The 19,097-nt window shown below is 42.0% G+C and overlaps 1 protein-coding gene and 1 long non-coding RNA gene across 11 annotated transcripts in view; both read right to left on the reverse strand.

Annotated features, from left to right (window-relative positions):
• Positions 1-3,598: 3,598 nt before the first annotated feature.
• LOC134808626 (uncharacterized) lies at positions 3,599-5,357 on the reverse strand. The gene is made up of 2 exons (XR_010151993.1): positions 4,415-5,357; positions 3,599-3,741 (listed from the first exon to the last, which is right to left on the reverse strand). It is a non-coding gene; the product is annotated as an uncharacterized LOC134808626 (long non-coding RNA).
• A 1,233-nt stretch (positions 5,358-6,590) lies between these two features.
• The window catches only part of RTTN (rotatin), a 204,213-nt gene continuing 191,706 nt past the window's right edge, over positions 6,591-19,097 (reverse strand). For 6 of the 10 annotated variants that reach the window (XM_016933873.4, XM_016933870.4, XM_016933869.4 and 3 more), the window contains 3 exons: positions 9,167-9,270; positions 7,984-8,053; positions 6,591-7,023 (listed from right to left, as the gene is read on the reverse strand). In XM_016933873.4, coding sequence (XP_016789362.4) covers positions 6,938-7,023; positions 7,984-8,053; positions 9,167-9,270 — 260 coding nt within the window. In that variant the 3' untranslated portion in view covers positions 6,591-6,937. Of the gene's footprint in view, positions 7,024-7,983; positions 8,054-9,166; positions 9,271-10,587; positions 10,938-19,097 lie in introns of those variants that run through there. The other 4 variants (XM_063795852.1, XM_016933872.4, XM_063795851.1 and 1 more) reach the window with 4 other exon arrangements.

Genomic DNA, 19,097 nt, shown 5'->3' on the forward strand with positions numbered 1-19,097 from the left:
AATTAAAATCTAAAAGAGTTGTGGAAACTCAGAGTAAACCATTCCTTCCCAGGTGGGGAATCTGACACAGCTTCATGGGAGAGTTGTGGAAACTCAGAGTGAACCATTTCTTCCCAGGTGGGGAATCTGACACAGCTTCATGGGAGAGGTGACATTTTGGCCTTTTACAACAGGCAGAAAAATGTAAATGTGAAAGTGGGTGGAGGTGCACTCTGGGGGAGGAAATTTGAAGAATTAAAGAGGTAGGAGAAGAACAGGCATAGGATGAGCAAGCCAGAGAATCTGAAGAGGGCATGAGGGTAAAAGGTGAGTTGAGAACAACGTCCAGGCAAGTACACATATCCTCGGGAAAACTTTGTTCTAACAATAGGGAGCCAGGCAAAGGAGTAACCACGAAAACAAACAAAAGGCAGTTCAAAGTTTGAAGAAATCTCAAAAGGTCATAGAATGGCATAGCCTCTCTTACTTGGCCACCACAGAACAGATTTGCTCAGATTAAAGAATTCTCTCCATTCTCCCAACAAAACATCCTGGCTGATGCCAGAGCACATGAGCAGGGGAGGGACAAAGTGGGTGGGCATTAGTGCCACTCTCTCTGGCTTCCCTTAGGTGAGTTTCATGCTTACAGAGATTTGGCTGTGCTTGTTCCCACACCATTTACATCACTTAGACTTGTTATTGGAATTACAGAATTTGGTGAAATATTAATGACAAGTGATCAGAAAAATAATTGTTACTGTAAGAACTAAGTTGAATGTTTTGCAAATAATTGGTAACAAGGAGTCACTTAAAAATTGCTATTGAATCTGGTGTGGCAAGTCAACTACAAAATAGAGTAAAAAATGGTAGAAATCTGGAAGAATTCTTAGAGGAAAGAAAAAGATCTGGAAGAGGTTAGTTTGGGTTGCTTTAATATGTGCCTTAGTATTTGCTCCACTTTCAGAAACTGAAACTGGAAATTGTCCAAATGCATTAGGTGTGATTTATGATAAAAAAAAAACAGTATTAACACCAATAAGGGAACTATACTCTAAAAAGGCCTCAGCCCTTAATCAAAAGTTTGTGGAATGAATATATATTTACATACATAAAATATATATATTTAGATACATATATGTATGTAATATATATTTAGATACATATATGTAATATATATTTACATACATAAAATAAAATGTTAAAGGTACATATTTAAAATGTTGCAATTAATTTTATTTTTCAATTAGCCAGTTTTAAATTACTGTCTGTGAAAATGCTGGCAATCTGTTCACATCAACCATTCTATTTCCCAGCCTCATTTCTCCCTGAGGAGAAGGTGGATCCTGACAGCTGATGGCTGCATTTCATAGGCATAAACTCCACAGAAGGCATTTGGCTTTACACTGGAAAGGCATCTGACTTCTTTCTCTGACACTAATATTTTTAGCTCTGAATGCAGCTAGAACTAATCACAAAGTCTAAATGCAGACTGAATAAATTCAATAAGCATCTAATCTTATTTACTTGGGAAGATAATACTTTTTTTTTTTTACCCCTAATTACATCAGTTTTCTCTCAAATCAAGAACATTGGTGGACACTGGTGGTTGCTGAACCAAACACCACCTCCCCTTCTCTATTAGCAGTGGCCTGTGCTACTGGATCTGGCAATGTGCCCAAATGAGGGACAACAATTCTTGGCCTCTCTTGAAGCTTTGAGTGACCATGTGCTGTTCTGTCTGAGATGTGAGCTCTAGTTATTGGACCTGTCTTTTGGGAAGGCTCCGTAAACGGAAACACAGCTGAGGAAGTCCTTTTCCAGTCTTTCTCCTTCCTGATGTCCATGAGGTAACTTCCTAAAGGAAACGTGCAAAGACAGAGAGAGCAGAAAAGCAGGCAGTTGAGTCCCTGAGGACACTGTTAGCTATAGACTGCCCATGTGTGCCTTTCCTGGGATGCAAACAACAACAACAAAAAACAATAAAAATAAAAAGAAACTCCTCTCTTAGTGAAGCCATTATTATTTTGGAGTTTCTCCTCAGTGAAATGTGCCTATTCCTAGCAGATACAGAATATAACTTTAAACCAGGTATTATACCCATAAACTGATTCTTTGCAATCTGATCTTTATGAATATGACCAGAAAACAATTAAAAACAGTAAGTTCCCATTTTATAATCTGTTTACTTCCATGGTAAGCCAAAGAAAGAATGTTCCAATAAACTGTTTGAAGAAACAATGATTTCAGAATTTACACAGAACTGCAAGCAATCTGCTACCAGACTACCAAGTATCGCTGCCCAGAAGAACCCAAGTGGGTGCAGATATTCCAAAGGCACAAGCATTGGCAGAGGCCAAAGTGAGGTAAGGATGCCACTGAAAAGTAGAAATGTGTCAAAGAACATTACCTTGGAGTCTGTACTAAAACACTTTTTTTTTTTTTAGCTTTCATGCAAAATTAGTTAAAAAGAGATTTATTGAATGTTACCATATGGGTATTTTGTAAAACATGGATTTAAAGATTTATTTTTTTCTGAAGCAGATTCCTCCAATGTGGAAGGAGCAAACAAAATGCAAAAACGAACGTTGTTGGAAACATTTAAAGTAGGATCACACTAAGCTCCTTCTGTGTTGCTGCCAAACCTCAGACTCCCGGGGTCTTGGCATAGCCTTTCGTACATCTGAGCCTTGAGGCCCGGCGAAGTCCCACACAGCCCTAGGTGCGGGACTTGAGTTGTATAAGGAAACTTGAGTTGTATAAGAATTTCCTAAGAGAAATTTTAAGTTAGGAAGAATAAACTCTACGTTCCCCAAAACTAAGTTTCCTAATTGACCAAAGCAATAGCATTTTATCATCCATGCCCCTTAGTCTTTGGATAATGATCAATGGGAAGAAAAAAAAAAAAATAGCTACTCCCAAATTGAAGGATTTTTTTTTTAAGCTAAGATTTTGTTTTGGTTACTAAGGTTATAATTTTTTAATCTTCCATTTACACAAGTCAGATGGAAAAAGAGCAAAATTTTGCCAACTGACACTCAATCAAGACAACATGACAAGCAGAACAAAATGTGCACACCCCAGGTGTGTATAATGCCTGTATGCAGTGCTTTGTGAGACTCGGGTTCTCAATGGTGCCTTGCCAAGTGTCTGGGCAATCAGTCATCCCAGGACTGTGGACATGCACTCCACCAGGAACCAATAATCCTTTTGGGATGCTGGAACCTTAGTTGTCACAGCCCAACTCACTTTCCAGCACATCCCCTCCCAGAGGGGAGGAAAGTTTGCAAGGACGCAAAAGATTTAAAGTTTTTGCTTAAACAGATGTTTTTGAGAATTTTGTAAGAATAAAAAATCACTGATAACATCTAAGGGATAACTATGTACCAGGCTAAGCACACAGTCCTCTCACCAACTGCACAAGGTAGGTGTCCTCAACCCCAGTTAGCCTTGAGCCTGTCCCAGGTTTCCAACAATTGCAGTGGTGAGGCCAGGGTTAATTCCTGGTCCACAGGACTCAAGAGCCCTCTACTCTTAACCGCTCTATTATGCTTTCTCATTCACTGAGATAACTGCAAGCAGATCTTAATGCAGAAGCGGGGATGCCAGTCATTACTCTTACCCATCACTCTGGCAAATCCGAGGAACATCACGGGTCAAGAAGCAGACTTGGGGCTCTGGCAACCTCAAGAAATGGGGAATACACAAGGTGCAGCCCCAAAGACTGATGATGCAAAATGACACGGATGATGAGTCCATTTAACACTACAAAGGAAAATTGGTGATCTGGAGTTAAATAGGCAAAATTCTGTTTTGTTTTGTTTTTTTTTTTTTTTTTGCTCCATTCTATATAGAACACCAAAAAAAGAGGTACATTCAGCTATTCATTTCTGTAAGTGTTTTTAGGAAGAGTGGGAAAAGGGTCTAGCCAGGTATGCTAACACCACTTTCCTACTAGCTTCCTGTTTTCAAAACTAATGGCTGCCTCCTCCCTCAAACTGCTCAAATCTTAAGCCCAGAAGCCTCAGTATCAATGTCTGCACTTCATGTGTGACGTGGCACTACCTTTTTGTGCTTCCATAGCGCACATACACTAACTCAGCCCACCAAAAATGCTAGGATATGGAGAAATTGGACACCATGAAGTATGAACTAGTCCCCTGCACCTATTTCCTGGATCCTTGCTTAAACTTGGGCAGGTGTGAAAGAAAAAATACTTGGTTCACATTCAAGAGACCCAGATTCAAGTCCTGATTTCATCAGGCAGCAGTTAAGTGATATGAAATAATTTTCGTGTTCTAGGCAGTTTTCTGTAATCATGGGGATTAATCAGTGGTTCTCAAACTGTGGTGAGCAGAACCTGGAGAGCTTGCTAAAAATTCTCCTGGACACAAGTCTGCCTCATTGAGCCCAGGAATCTGCATTTCAGTGCACACACCTGAGGATTCTGATGCTGGTCCGCAAGGGAGAGGCAGGGCAGCTGCTACAGCAGTGGGCCAGTCACCTCAAGGCTCCTGCTGAAACGTCTTCCCCACTGGCTGACGGTGCACAATCCCAGGAGACCCAGTTGCAAGGACTGTCCCCCAGGATCTGGACCACAGCGTGCACCCAAGCTTCACATTCCTGGACACCAAGAGAGGCAAACGCAAGTTCCCCTAAAGCCATGGCCCCTCTCCTTTCTCCAAGGTCTGCAGTCCTCCTGGGCTTTGGCAGGTAACATTTCTGGGTGGTTCTGACTACTAGGCTACAAATCGCCCTCTGGTACTACTGTGAACTGCTAGGGAAAATGATCAGTTACAACAATTCTTCCTGGTTCCAAGAAGATGAGGTAGTGCCTACTCTGATATGTGAATCAGTCAATCAATGAACCGTAATATAATTTCCCTGAGGAGAACAAATTTTTGTTGAAAAATGGTGTTTATCTATAAGATTCAAACACAAAAAGAGATATTTCAGTGGGGGTGGTAGAGGGGCAGAATAAATGGTTTATAAAGAAAAGTGGTTTATAAAGAAAAGCAAACTTCTTCGCAGTTATCCTGGGTTCCAACCTCCACTTCACTGATAACCAGCCACAGTCAATGAGCACATTACTTAACCGCTCTGCGCCTCTGCTTATTCACCTGGAACACAAAGACATTAGTAGTATTTTAGAAAAAGATAGATTAAATGATAAAAGTTCTGAGAATAATAGCTGGGACATAGAAGGAGGAGTTATAAAGGAGTTATGAAGGGAGTTAGAAATTCATTTCATTTATTTATCAGTGAGGGCTGATTAGAGAATTCCAGAAAAATGGCAAAAAATATAAGATACCGGGAGAAAAGGGAAAAATAATTCCCAAGATTCCTGCTCTCAGAATTGACGAGTTTTCCGCTACACATTAACTTGGGCAGCTCAGAAACTTCTGAGCTTCCTAGATTTATTTTTCAGATCTCGAATCAATTAATTCTCAGACATTACAAACTTAACTGTTACTATTTCTGTATTTAACATAAATTTTGTCATACTTCCAGCTTAAATAACATCATTGCTTATTTTATTGCTGTTAGCAATTTAACAGCACTTAAAATGATATTTTTCTTTCAGTTTTTCTGAAAACATTATCCTAAATGAATATATATGTATACATGTATATGACATATATGTATATACAAACATATATATATTAATACTTCACCTTTTATTTCTCTTACACACAATTTTCTCACTTTCAAAAGTGTTGGGAAAGTTGCTGAAAGTGATTAGTACTTGATTTTGGTTTAAGTGCGGAATTCAAAACTACAGGTTAAGTAAGATTATGTAATAGAGTATAGAGCTTGTTCCTCCTGCATTTTTTTTTTTTTTTTTTTTTTTTTTTTTTTTTTTTGAGACAGAGTCTTGCTTTGTCACCCACGCTGGAATGCAGTGGCATGATCTCAGCTCACTGCAACCTCCCTGCCTCCCAGGTTCAAGAGATTCTCGTGCCTCAGCCACTGGAGTAGCTGAGATTATAGACGCTCAAGACCAGGAATGGCTAATTTTTGTATTTTTAGGAGAGATGGGATTTCACCATGTTGCCCAAGCTGGTCTCAAACTCCTGGCCTCAAGTGATCCACCTACCTCGGTCTCCCAAAGAGCTGAAAGTATAAGCATGAGCCACCAAGCCCGGCCATCTTCTGCATTTTTCAGTCTTACTCTATTCTTCATGATGTTTTGGGCTGAGCTAAATTTGAACCCAGGCTTATACAGCCCCAACTCTATTTCTTTCTTCTTTATTACACAGCCTTGCAGAAGACAATGGTGAAGATTATAAATGTAATGATTTAAGAGTCATCTAGAAAGAAGATAACATCACTAAAACTTGCCTAAGAAAGCTACTTACAAATCATGTACATTTACTTCCACACAGCCCTTTACAAATAATGCACACTTACTTCTACATAGCCCTTTTCCAGTGTGGATGCTCTGGATAACAGAAAGTTTTGAAAATAAGGATTTGCACTGACAGAGCCAAATTTTACATCAGTTAAAATTTAAAAAAAAGAGAGAAACAACCAGGACACAATGTCTTATTTCAACTCCTAAAATTAATATTCATGAGACTGATAAAAGTCTGTAAGCAGCAATTATTAGTCAATTTTTAGTTTCTAAAAATATTGTTTTATTAAATAACTGTTAAATAGGATTTTTACAAAATAAATGGCATAGAAAAGGGTAAAAATGTTTATGTTCCCAGAACTTTCTATGCCTTTTCAACAGAAAGGAAAAGGCACAGAAAGTTGTCAGCTGCTATTACTTCTGGAGAGCTGCCACAACTGGACGGTGTTGGAGTATCACCAGTTCTCTCTCTCATGGGAAAGAAGGGGATCAACACTTTGTAGAGAGGTAGCATGTCTTCAGGTAACAGCTGCTACACACAGCTGGCTTCAACTTTAGCTCCCCTGTTGATGACTGTCAGCTTCAAGGTGTAGCATCCCATGGCACTCAGGAAGAATTAAGGAGCTGCACGAGGTTTTCAAGACATTTCAAATAATAGGCATTTAGAGGGTTTGCTTCTGAGTTTGGGAAAGCTGAGATAGAAAAATAAGAGTACAGAAATACTAGTTTATGAAACTTGGTACTATACTTAAGAGGCACACACATAAACAAATACATATGAACAGGATTTATATATAATTTAAAGCTCTAAGTTCTTGATGTAATAGCATTCCAGAATATTTTGCATTTTTAAAAAAATAAACAAGTTACAAAATTAATATTTTTTTAAATTAACAGCTTACCCAGAGTATTTTTTAAAAAGTACCCCCCATAATGGATACCATTAACTATAATTCCAAATGAACGCCATTAATCTTTTTTTATGTACCATCCTTCCTAAAGCATAAACTTTAACTTCACTAGCTCCAGAAATTCATGGTCGCAGCTAAAACAAACTAAAACCTCCCCTGCTTAAAAAAAAAATCAGACTATAAAAACACAAATAACCAACAGATATATTACAGTACAGGAAAGACACAATTCAGTGTTTTAGCATAAAAAATGTTCAGAGAATAACGCTCACTGAAATTTGGTGTCACTAAAAATGAATAATGTGCTTTGAAAAGAAAACCGTCTCTAGTATTGTGACCACATCACAGGGAAACGTGGATATAAGGGTAACAGGATCAATTCTTGGAAGACTGTCCTCCAGCTCCCTGACGTTAGATCCAGGTTTTCTGCTCACAGTTAATTCTAATTGGGCCAGTTCTTATCACTAAGAACATACTTCAACACAGTGGTCACTGTTGACAAAGAAAATTTAGTACAAAAATAAGACGAAGATCACAGATGCATTTTTAGAAGCAATCACATCTTAAACCTTCATCTATCTATTTTATTATTTTAAAAAATGATATAATTAAAGCACATACTGAATATTGGCACATTTTACAATGTCATTTTGCTGTGGCCTGTCCAAATATCTCATTAATCAGAAAATCCACTTAATAGCTTCTGAGTTTAACCATAATCTCTTTCTTATTGCAACTTACTTTTCTTTGCTAAGGAGTATGCTTCATCCACTCTTCTTTTTACTGATGGGCTTTTCAAAGCTGTTTTTGCCTAGAACAATCCATTAATTAGGTATCTTGCCATGTGTTATGGATCATGATAGCAAAACACCAATTCTGCCCATTGCTAACTACAGTATTAAACAGAATATTATGAAATATAATAATATAACTAGAGAGTTCCATCCTAGCATAATACATCCTATTGAGCCAATCCCCTTGCACATTCTGAAGTCTTGCCCATATCCTCTTATCTAACTTGATTCTTTCTCTATTCCCATTTTCTTTCTTCCCTTCTCTTTTACTCCTTCTCCCCTAATCTCAATTTGCTATTTTAAACGAGTCATCCTTGGTTTCAGTTTTTCATATTCCCTCGAACCTCAGATTTCTGATCACATATACCAAATATTAGCAGTTGGTCAACAAATATTTACAGAGTGACTACAAAGTGCCAAATCCTGTGCTAAGCTCTGGGGATACCCAGGTGAGAAAGAAAACAACACCCTCTTGTCCTTGTGTACGTGACTCTGGCCAGCAGGGAGAAAACTAGCCCCGGCAGAGACAGTCAGCTGAGAGAACACCATTCTAGGATGGCTGTCTATCCTAACACTGTCACTTGGCTACTACTTAATCACTAGATACTTATGGGTATTTCTCTTGGGAACGACATGTCTGCAATAAAGTGGAAGTCCAAAGGCCAGAGAAAGAGTAGAACACAAATCTCCACGTTGCCTGCCCTTTTCTCAGAGCAGGCTTTGGGCTGCAGTCGTACAAGAACTGAGCTAGATAAAGGGGAACTGTACAATTGGATAAAACTTTTGTTACTCGGTTTTACTTTAAGATGTGTTTTCCCTTGATACGTCTTTTAGAAGAAACAATCTATACTAAAATTGCAATAATAAAGTAAATCAATTTAAATTAAGAGGAAAAAGTCAGTTCAGAGATTCTCTTCTAAACTGAGACATTCTGTTGAAATGATTAAATACAAAGATTTCAACTGATGGTTTACTAATTGTATGAATCAGCAAAGGGAACGTGGGTCTTTGATTTTGTCTTTTTCCTTTTGCTATAACTCTTGACACCTTTGGACGTATCCTAAGAGTTTATACCTGGGTTATACCTTGTTGTTTGCTCCCCAGGTGTAACAATGATTTTTAAAACTGACCTTCTGATAATTGTAAATCAGAGCCCAAAGGGCAGCTGCTCCAATCCTCTGAGCATTTTGATTCTCACTTTCCAGACAGGCAGCAAGCACAGTAATGACTTTTTCTAAAAATGAACATATATTTTTTAAAAGTTCAGTCCCAGACACTGCATTGTATTCTTATCTTGGACTAGTCAGACACCCCCCTCTTTTCCCGTTAGAATGCATACATAAAGTTGGTATCACTAGACTATGGCAAAACCAATCTTTTATGCCATGTGGTATATGGGAGGACAACCTCAAAACATTGTTTTCATGTCAGGCATAGAAGGGTCAAAGACACTGAAGCTGCTTCATTTTTTGGCCAGAATTCAAGAAAAGGCACATTCATTTAAAGACCACAAGTGTGCAAAAATAAGTATAAAATTAGTTACATTAATGAGTTACTCAATTACAGCTAACATTCTGGCAGGCAGAAAAACAGATCTGCTTTCATGATAAATTATAAAGACTATCATACAAACACATCAGTAGCATGAGCTAGTATACAAAAACGATCATCAAATATCACACTGGTTGACGTTTTTTAAAAATGACTAGGGTGGCTGGCAAGATGGCTCAATAGGAAGCTCCGGTCTGCAGCTTCCAGTGAGATCAATGCAGAAGGCGGGTGATTTCTGCATTTCCAACTGAGGTACCCAGCTCATCTCACTGGGGCTGGTTAGACAACGGGTGCAGCCCATGGAGGGTGAGCCAAAGCAGGGTGGGGTGTCGCCTCACCCAGGAATCACAAGGGGTGGGGGAGCTCCCTCCCTTAGCCAAGGGAAGCTCTGAGAAACTGTGCCCTGAGGAACGGTACATTCCGGCCCAGATACTACGCTTTTCCCATGGTCTTTGCAACCCACAGACCAGGAGATTCCCTTGGGTGCCTACACCACCAGGGCCCAGGGTTTCAAGCACAAAGCTGGGCGGCCATTTGGGCAGTCACCGAGCCAGCTGCCGGAGATTTTTCATACCTCAGTAGTGCCTGGAATGCCAGTGAGACAGAGTTGTTCAGTCTCCTGGAAAGGGGGCTGAAGCCAGGGTGCCAAGTGGCCTAGCTCAACAGATCCCATACCCATGGAGCCCAGCAAACTAAGATCCACTGGCTTAAAATTCTCACTGCCTGCACAGCAGTCTGAAGTTGACCTGGGATGCTTGAGCTTGGTGGGGAGAGGGGTGTCCACCATTAATGAGGCTTAAGTAGCCTGTTTCCCTTCACAGTGCAAACGAAGCCACTGGGAAGTTCAAACTGGGCAGAGCCCACCACAGCTCAGCAAAGATGTTGTACCCAAACTGCCTCTCTAGATTCCTCCTCTCTGGGCAGGCCATCTCTGAAAGAAAGGCAGCAGCCCCAGTCAGGGGCTTATAGATAAAACTCCCATCTCCCTGGGACAGAGCACCTGGGGGAAAGGGCGGCTGTGGGCGCAGCTTCAGCAGACTTAAATGTTCCTGCCTGCTGTCTCTGAAGAGAGCAGTGGACCTCCCAGCACAGTGCTCGAGCTCTGCTAACGGACAGACTGCCTCCTCAAGTGGGTCCCTGACGCTCGTGCCTCCTGACTGGGAGACACCTCCCAACAGGTGTCGACAGACACATCATACAGGAGAGCTCTAGCTGGCATCTGGGGGGTGCCCTCTGGGATGAAGCTTCCAGAGGAAGGAGCAGGCAGCAATCTTTGCTCTTCTGTAGCCTCTGCTGGTGATACCCAGGCAAACAGGGGCAGGAGTGGACCTCCAGCCAACTCCCAAAGACCTGCAGCAGAGAGGCCCGTTAGGAAGAAAACTAACAAACAGAAAGGAATAGCATCAACATCAACCAAAAGGACATCCACACAAAAACCCCATCCGATGGTCACCAACATCAAAAACCAAAGGTAGATAAATCCACGAAAATGAGGAAAACCCAGTGCAAAAAGGATGAAAATTCCCAAAACCAGAATAACTCTTCTCTTCCAAAGGATCACAACTCCTCACCAGCAAGGGAACAAAATTGGATGGAGAATGAGTTTGACGAAGTGACAGAAGCAGGCTTCAGAAGGTGGGTAATAACAAACTCCTCCGAGCTAAAGAAGCATTCTAACCCAATGCAAGGAAGCTAAGAACCTTGATAAAAGGTTACAGGAAATGCTAACTAGAATAACCAGTTTAAAGAAGAACATAAATGACCTGATGGGAGCTGAAAAACATAGCATGAGAACTTCGTGAAGCATACACAAGTATCAATAGCGAAATCGATCAAGCAGAAGAAAGGATGTCAGAGATTGAAGATCAACTTAATGAAATAAAGCGTGAAGACAAGATTAGAGAAAAAAAAAAAGAAAAGAAATGAACAAAGCATCCAAGAAATATGGGACTATGTGAAAAGAAGAAACCTATGTTTGATTGGTGTACCTGAGAGTGATGGGGAAAAATGGAACCAAGTTGGAAAATACTCTTCAGGATATTAAATGCAAGAGAACTTCCCCAACCTAGCAAGACAGGCCAACATTCAAATTCAGGAAATACAGAGAACACCACAAAGATACTCCTCGAGAAGAGCAACCCCAAGACACATAATCATCAGATTCACCAAGGTTGAAATGAAGGAAAAAATGTTAAGGGCAGCCAGAGAGAAAGGTCGGGTTACCCACCAAGGGAAGCCCATCAGGCTAACAGCAGATCTCTCTGCAGAAATCCTATAAGCCAAAAGAGACTGGGGGCCAATATTCAACATTCTTAAAGAATTTATCTTTTCTTTTTTTGTGGGGGAGGGGGATGGAGTCTTGCTCTGTCTCCCAGGTTTGGAGTGCAGTGGTGAGATCTCGGCTCACTGCAACCTCCGCCTACCAGGTTTAAGCAATTCTTCTGTCTCAGCCTCCTGAGTAGCTGGGACGACAGGTGGGCACCACCACACCTGGCTAATTCTTTTGTATTTTTATTAGAGACGGGGTTTCACCATATGGGCCAGGCTGGTCTCAGACTCTGGATCTCATGGTCCGCCCACCTTGGCCTCCCAAAAGGCTGGGATTACAGGTGAGAGCCACCGCGCGTGGCCCAAGAAAATAATTTTCAACCCAAAAATTCATATCCAGCCATACTAAGCTTCATAAGTGAAAAATAAATAAAATCCTTTACAGAAAAGCAAATGCTGAGAGATTTTGTCACCAGCAGCCCTACCTTACAAGAGCTCCTGAAGGAAGCACTAAATATGGAAAGGAAAAACCGGTACCAGACACTGCAAAAACATATCAAATTGTAAAGAACATTGACACTATGAAGAAACTGCATCAACTAACGGGCAAAACAACCAGCTAGCATCATAATGACAGGATCAAATTCACATGTAACAATATTAACCTTAAATGTAAACAGGCTAAATGCCACAATTAAAAGACACAGACTGGCAAATTGGATGAAGCGTCAAGACCCATCGGTGTGCTGTATTCAGGAGACCCATCTCATGTGCAAAGACACACATAGGCTCAAAATAAAGGGATGGAGGAAGATTTACTAAGCAAATGGCAAGCAGGGGGAAAAAAAAAGCAGAGGTGGCAATCTTAGCCTCTGATAAAAAAGACTATAAGACAACAAAGATCAAAAAAGAAAAAGAAGGGCATTACATAATGGTAAAGGGATCAATGCAACAAGTAGAACTAACTATCCTAAATATATATGCACCCAATACAGGAGCACCCAGATTCATAAAGCAAGTTCTTAGAGACCTACAAAGAGACTTAGACTCGCACACAATAATCATGGGAGACTTCAACACCCCACTGTCAATATTAGACACATCAACAAGACAGAAAATTAACAAGGATATTCAGGACTTGAACTCAACTCTGAGCCAAGTGGACCTAATAGATATCTACAGAACACTCCACCCCAAATCAACAGAGTATACATTCTTCTCAGCACCACATCGCACTTATTCTAAAACTGACCACATACTTGGAAGTAAAACACTCCTCAGCAAATGCCAAAGACCTGAAATCATAACAAACAGTCTCTCACAGCACAGTGCAATCAAATTAGAACTCAGGACTAAGAAACTCACTCAAAACCACACAACTACACGGAAACTGAACAACTTGCTCCTGAATGACTACTGAGTAAATAACACAATTAAGGCAGAAATAAATTAGTTCTTTGAAATCAAAGAGAGCAAAGACACAATATACCAGAATCTCTGGGACACAGCTAAAGCAGTGTTTAGAGGGAAATTTATAGCACAAAATGCTCACAGGTGAAAGGGGGAAAGATCTAAAATCAACACCCTAACATCACAATTAAAAGAACTAGAGAAGCAACAGCAAACAAATTCAAAAGCTTACAGAAGACAAGAAATAACTAAGATCAGAGCAGAACTGAAGGAGAGAGAGACACGAAAAACCCTTCAAAAAATCAATGAATCCAGGAGCTGGTTTTTGGAAAAGATTAACAAAATAGATAGACCACTAGCCTGACTAATAAAGAAGAAAAGAGAGAAGAATCAAATAGACACAATAAAAAATGATAAAGGGGAGATCAGCACTGATCCCACAGAAATCCAAACTACCATCAGAGAATATTATAAACACCTCTATGCAAATAAACTAGAAAATCTAGAAGAAATGGATGAATTCCTGGACACATACACCCTCCCAAGACTAAACTAGGAAGAAGTCGAATCCCTGAATAGATCAATAACAAGTTCTGAAATTGAGGCAGTAATTAATAGCCTACCAACCAAAAAAAGCCCAGGACCAGATGAATTCACAGCCGAATTCTACCAGGCATACAAAGTGGAGCTGGTACCATTCCTTCTGAAACTATTCCAATCAATAGAAAAAGAGGGAATCCTCTCTAACTCATTTTATGAGGCCAGCATCATCCTGATACAAAAACCTGGCAGAGACACACACACAAAAAGAAAATTTCAGGCCAATATCCCCGATGAACATTGATGCAAAAATCCTCAATAAAATACTGGCAAACTGAATCCAGCAGCACGTCAAAAAGCTTATTCACCAAGATCAAGTCGGTTTCATCCCTGGGATGCAAGGCTGGTTCAACATACACAAATCAATAAAAGTAATCTATCACAAAAACAGAGCCAATGACAAAAACCACATGATTATCTCAACAGACGCAGAAAGGCCTTCAAAAAAATTCAACACCCCTTCATGCTAAAAACTCTCAATAAACTAGGTATTGATGCAACATATCTCAAAATAATAAGAGCTATTTATGACAAACCCACAGCCAATATCACACTGAATGGGCAAAAGCTGGAAACATTCCCTTTGAAAACTGGCACAAGACAAGGATGCCATTTCTTACCACTCCTATTCAACACAGTATTGGAACTTCTGGCCAGGGCAATCAGGCAAGATAAAGAAATAAAGGGTACTAAAATAGGAAAAGGTTCAAGGCAGCGTCTGTGAGTGTAGCATCTGCTCACTGGTACTGGTTAGAGGGCAGTGTCTGCTCACTGGTATTGGTTACAGGGCAGCGTCTGCTCCTGGTATTGGTTAGAAGGCAGCGTCTGCTCACTGGTATTGGTTACAGGGCAGCGTCTGCTCACTGGTATTGGTTACAGGGCAGCATCTGCTCACTGGTATTGGTTACAGGGCAGCGTCTGCTCACTGGTATTGGTTACAGGGCAGCGTCTGCTCACTGGTGTTAGATAGAGGGCAGCGTCTGCTCACTGGTATTGGTTAGAGGGCAGCGTCTGCTCACTGGTATTGGTTACAGGGCAGCATCTGCTCACTGGTATTAGTTACAGCACAGTGTCTGTTCACTGGTACTGGTTAGAGGGCAGCATCTGCTTACTGGTATTAGTTACAGGGCAGTGTCTGCTCACTGGTACTGGTTAGAAGGTAGTGTCTGCTCACTGGTATTGGTTAGAGGGCAGCGTCTGCTCACTGGTGTTAGATAGAGGGCAGCGTCTGCTCCTTGTATTGGTTAGAGGGCAGCGTCTGCTCACTGGTATTGGTTACAGGGCAGCGTCTGCTCACTGGTATTGGTTACAGGGCAGCGTCTGCTCACTGGTATTGGTTACAGGGCAGCGTCTGCTCACTGGTATTGGTTACAGGGCAGCGTCTGCTCACTGGTGTTAGATAGAGGGCAGCGTCTGCTCACTGGTATTGGTTAGAGGGCAGCGTCTGCTCACTGGTATTGGTTACAGGGCAGCATCTGCTCACTGGTATTAGTTACAGCACAGTGTCTGTTCACTGGTACTGGTTAGAGGGCAGCATCTGCTTACTGGTATTAGTTACAGGGCAGTGTCTGCTCACTGGTACTGGTTAGAAGGTAGTGTCTGCTCACTGGTATTGGTTAGAGGGCAGCGTCTGCTCACTGGTGTTAGATAGAGGGCAGCGTCTGCTCCTTGTATTGGTTAGAGGGCAGCGTCTGCTCACTGGTATTGGTTAGAGGGCAGCGTCTGCTCACTGGTATTGGTTACAGGGCAGCGTCTGCTCGCTGGTATTGGTTAGAGGGCAGCGTCTGCTCACTGGTATTGGTTACAGGGCAGCGTCTGCTCACTGGTATTGGTTAGAGGGCAGCGTCTGCTCACTGGTATTGGTTAGAGGGCAGCATCTGCTCACTGGTGTTAGATAAAGGGCAGCGTCTGCTCACTGGTATTGGTTAGAGGGCAGCGTCTGCTCACTGGTATTGGTTAGAGGGCAGCATCTGCTCACTGGTATTGGTTAGAGGGCAGCGTCTGCTCACTGGTATTGGTTACAGGGCAGCGTCTGCTCACTGGTGTTAGATAGAGGGCAGCGTCTGCTCACTGGTATTGGTTAGAGGGCAGTGTCTGCTCACTGGTATTGGTTAGAGGGCAGCGTCTGCTCACTGGTATTGGTTAGAGGGCAGCGTCTGCTCACTGGTGTTAGATAGAGGGCAGCGTCTGCTCACTGGTATTGGTTACAGGGCAGCGTCTGCTCACTGGTATTGGTTACAGGGCAGCGTCTGCTCACTGGTGTTAGATAGAGGGCAGCGTCTGCTCACTGGTATTGGTTAGAGGGCAGCGTCTGCTCACTGGTATTGGTTAGAGGGCAGCGTCTGCTCACTGGTATTGGTTACAGGGCAGCGTCTGCTCACTGGTATTGGTTACAGGGCAGCGTCTGCTCACTGGTATTGGTTACAGGGCAGCGTCTGCTCACTGGTGTTAGATAGAGGGCAGCGTCTGCTCACTGGTATTGGTTAGAGGGCAGCGTCTGCTCACTGGTATTGGTTACAGGGCAGCATCTGCTCACTGGTATTAGTTACAGCACAGTGTCTGTTCACTGGTACTGGTTAGAGGGCAGCATCTGCTTACTGGTATTAGTTACAGGGCAGTGTCTGCTCACTGGTACTGGTTAGAAGGTAGTGTCTGCTCACTGGTATTGGTTAGAGGGCAGCGTCTGCTCACTGGTGTTAGATAGAGGGCAGCGTCTGCTCCTTGTATTGGTTAGAGGGCAGCGTCTGCTCACTGGTATTGGTTAGAGGGCAGCGTCTGCTCACTGGTATTGGTTACAGGGCAGCGTCTGCTCACTGGTATTGGTTAGAGGGCAGCGTCTGCTCACTGGTATTGGTTACAGGGCAGCGTCTGCTCACTGGTATTGGTTAGAGGGCAGCGTCTGCTCACTGGTATTGGTTACAGGGCAGCGTCTGCTCACTGGTGTTAGATAAAGGGCAGCGTCTGCTCACTGGTATTGGTTAGAGGGCAGCGTCTGCTCACTGGTATTGGTTAGAGGGCAGCGTCTGCTCACTGGTATTGGTTACAGGGCAGCGTCTGCTCACTGGTGTTAGAGGGCAGCGTCTGCTCACTGGTATTGGTTATAGGGCAGTGTCTGCTCACTGGTATTGGTTACAGGGCAGCGTCTGCTCACTGGTGTTAGATAGAGGGCAGCGTCTGCTCACTGGTATTGGTTAGAGGGCAGCGTCTGCTCACTGGTATTGGTTAGAGGGCAGCGTCTGCTCACTGGTATTGGTTACAGGGCAGGGTCTGCTCACTGGTGTTAGATAGAGGGCAGCGTCTGCTCACTGGTATTGGTTAGAGGGCAGCGTCTGCTCACTGGTATTGGTTAGAGGGCAGCGTCTGCTCACTGGTATTGGTTAGAGGGCAGCGTCTGCTCACTGGTATTGGTTAGAGGGCAGCGTCTGCTCACTGGTATTGGTTACAGGGCAGCGTCTGCTCACTGGTGTTAGATAGAGGGCAGCGTCTGCTCACTGGTATTGGTTAGAGGGCAGCGTCTGCTCACTGGTATTGGTTAGAGGGCAGCGTCTGCTCACTGGTATTGGTTACAGGGCAGCGTCTGCTCACTGGTGTTAGATAGAGGGCAGCGTCTGCTCACTGGTATTGGTTAGAGGGCAGCGTCTGCTCACTGGTATTGGTTACAGGGCAGCGTCTGCTCACTGGTGTTAGATAGAGGGCAGCGTCTGCTCACTGGTATTGGTTAGAGGGCAGCGTCTGCTCACTGGTATTGGTTACAGGGCAGCGTCTGCTCACTGGTATTGGTTACAGGGCAGCGTCTGCTCACTGGTATTGGTTACAGGGCAGCGTCTGCTCACTGGTATTGGTTACAGGGCAGCGTCTGCTCACTGGTATTGGTTACAGGGCAGCGTCTGCTCACTGGTATTGGTTACAGGGCAGCGTCTGCTCACTGGTACTGGTTAGAAGGCAGTGTCTGCTCACTGGTATTAGTTACAGGGCAACGTCTGCTCACTGGTATTAGTTAGATGGCAGTGTCTACTCACTGGTATTAGACCAACCACAATGCTAGTGTATTTTAGGAGCTCAATAAATATTCGTTGTGTGAAAGATTCCAGAATAGAATAAACAAAAATTTTGTCTATATAATTCAATTTTTTTATTTTAAGGGATTTTAAATATTTAACAAAAACAAAACAAAAAAAGCTGCTCCCTAAAGTGAACTGGAAATGTGCATCAGGACAATGTGAAAGGCAGGTGCAGTGATGTTTCAGGCACGCTGCAGCCGACTCCCTGAACACCTCATCTGCACTATCTGATGCCCTTTGGTTGTCGTCTATCATAACCTACCCAGAACCAAGCCATGTACATAGCTTGCAGACGCAATTTATCACGTGAGGTTATGGCTGCAAGTGCTACTCATTAGGGCACATCAAATGTCCCCTTATTAAATGGGAGGGTGACTTCCTTATGTTCCATCTGAGTAGCATCAAGTGATGTTTTTAAATGTCTCAAACACTCAGAATATATAACTCCTCTGATCTAAGTAAGTCTATAACTCCTTCAACCAGCTATCCCTTAAAGCATTTTTAATAAAGTACTGTGTGTGTATGTATATATACATATGTGTGTGTGTGTGTGTCTGTGTGTGTGTGTGTGTGTGTGTGTGAATTAATGTGGTGGGCCCCTCTGATAATGCAAGTGGATCGACTTTTTTAACAAAACAAATGTTATTGTGAAACATGCATATAACAAAGCAATAAAACAATTTTGAGTTTAACAAGTAGGTCTGAACTCTCATATAAACATTTAAATAACCTAAAGTGAATATACAGTAGTAAAATGTAAATAATGATAAAGTATTTTTGAATATTTGAACTGAATATTACCTTCTTAATATAATAATTGAATATTACCTTAATATAATAATTGAATATTACCTTCTTAATACAATTGGTTTAAGTATAAGTTTAGGGATGTCAGTTTGGTAATTACAGTGAGTTGTCAGTTATGGTGACATTAATGTCTTAGAAAAGTTCTTAAAGTTTTTACCCATCATTTCTTCAAATATTTCCTCTCCCATTCTCCTAGGACACTTCATTAAACACAAAGACTGTCTTGATATATCTGCTGTGTCACTTACCTTTGATTCTTTTAATCCTTTCTCATCTTTCTAGCTTTCTCTGCTGCATTCTGGATAATATTTTTCTAATCTATCTTCTAATTCCTAAGTTCTCTGCTATACCTAACTTGCTGTCA

The sequence above is a fragment of the Pan troglodytes genome, chromosome 17, assembly GCF_028858775.2.
Source record: "Pan troglodytes isolate AG18354 chromosome 17, NHGRI_mPanTro3-v2.0_pri, whole genome shotgun sequence".
Taxonomy (NCBI): domain Eukaryota; kingdom Metazoa; phylum Chordata; class Mammalia; order Primates; family Hominidae; genus Pan; species Pan troglodytes.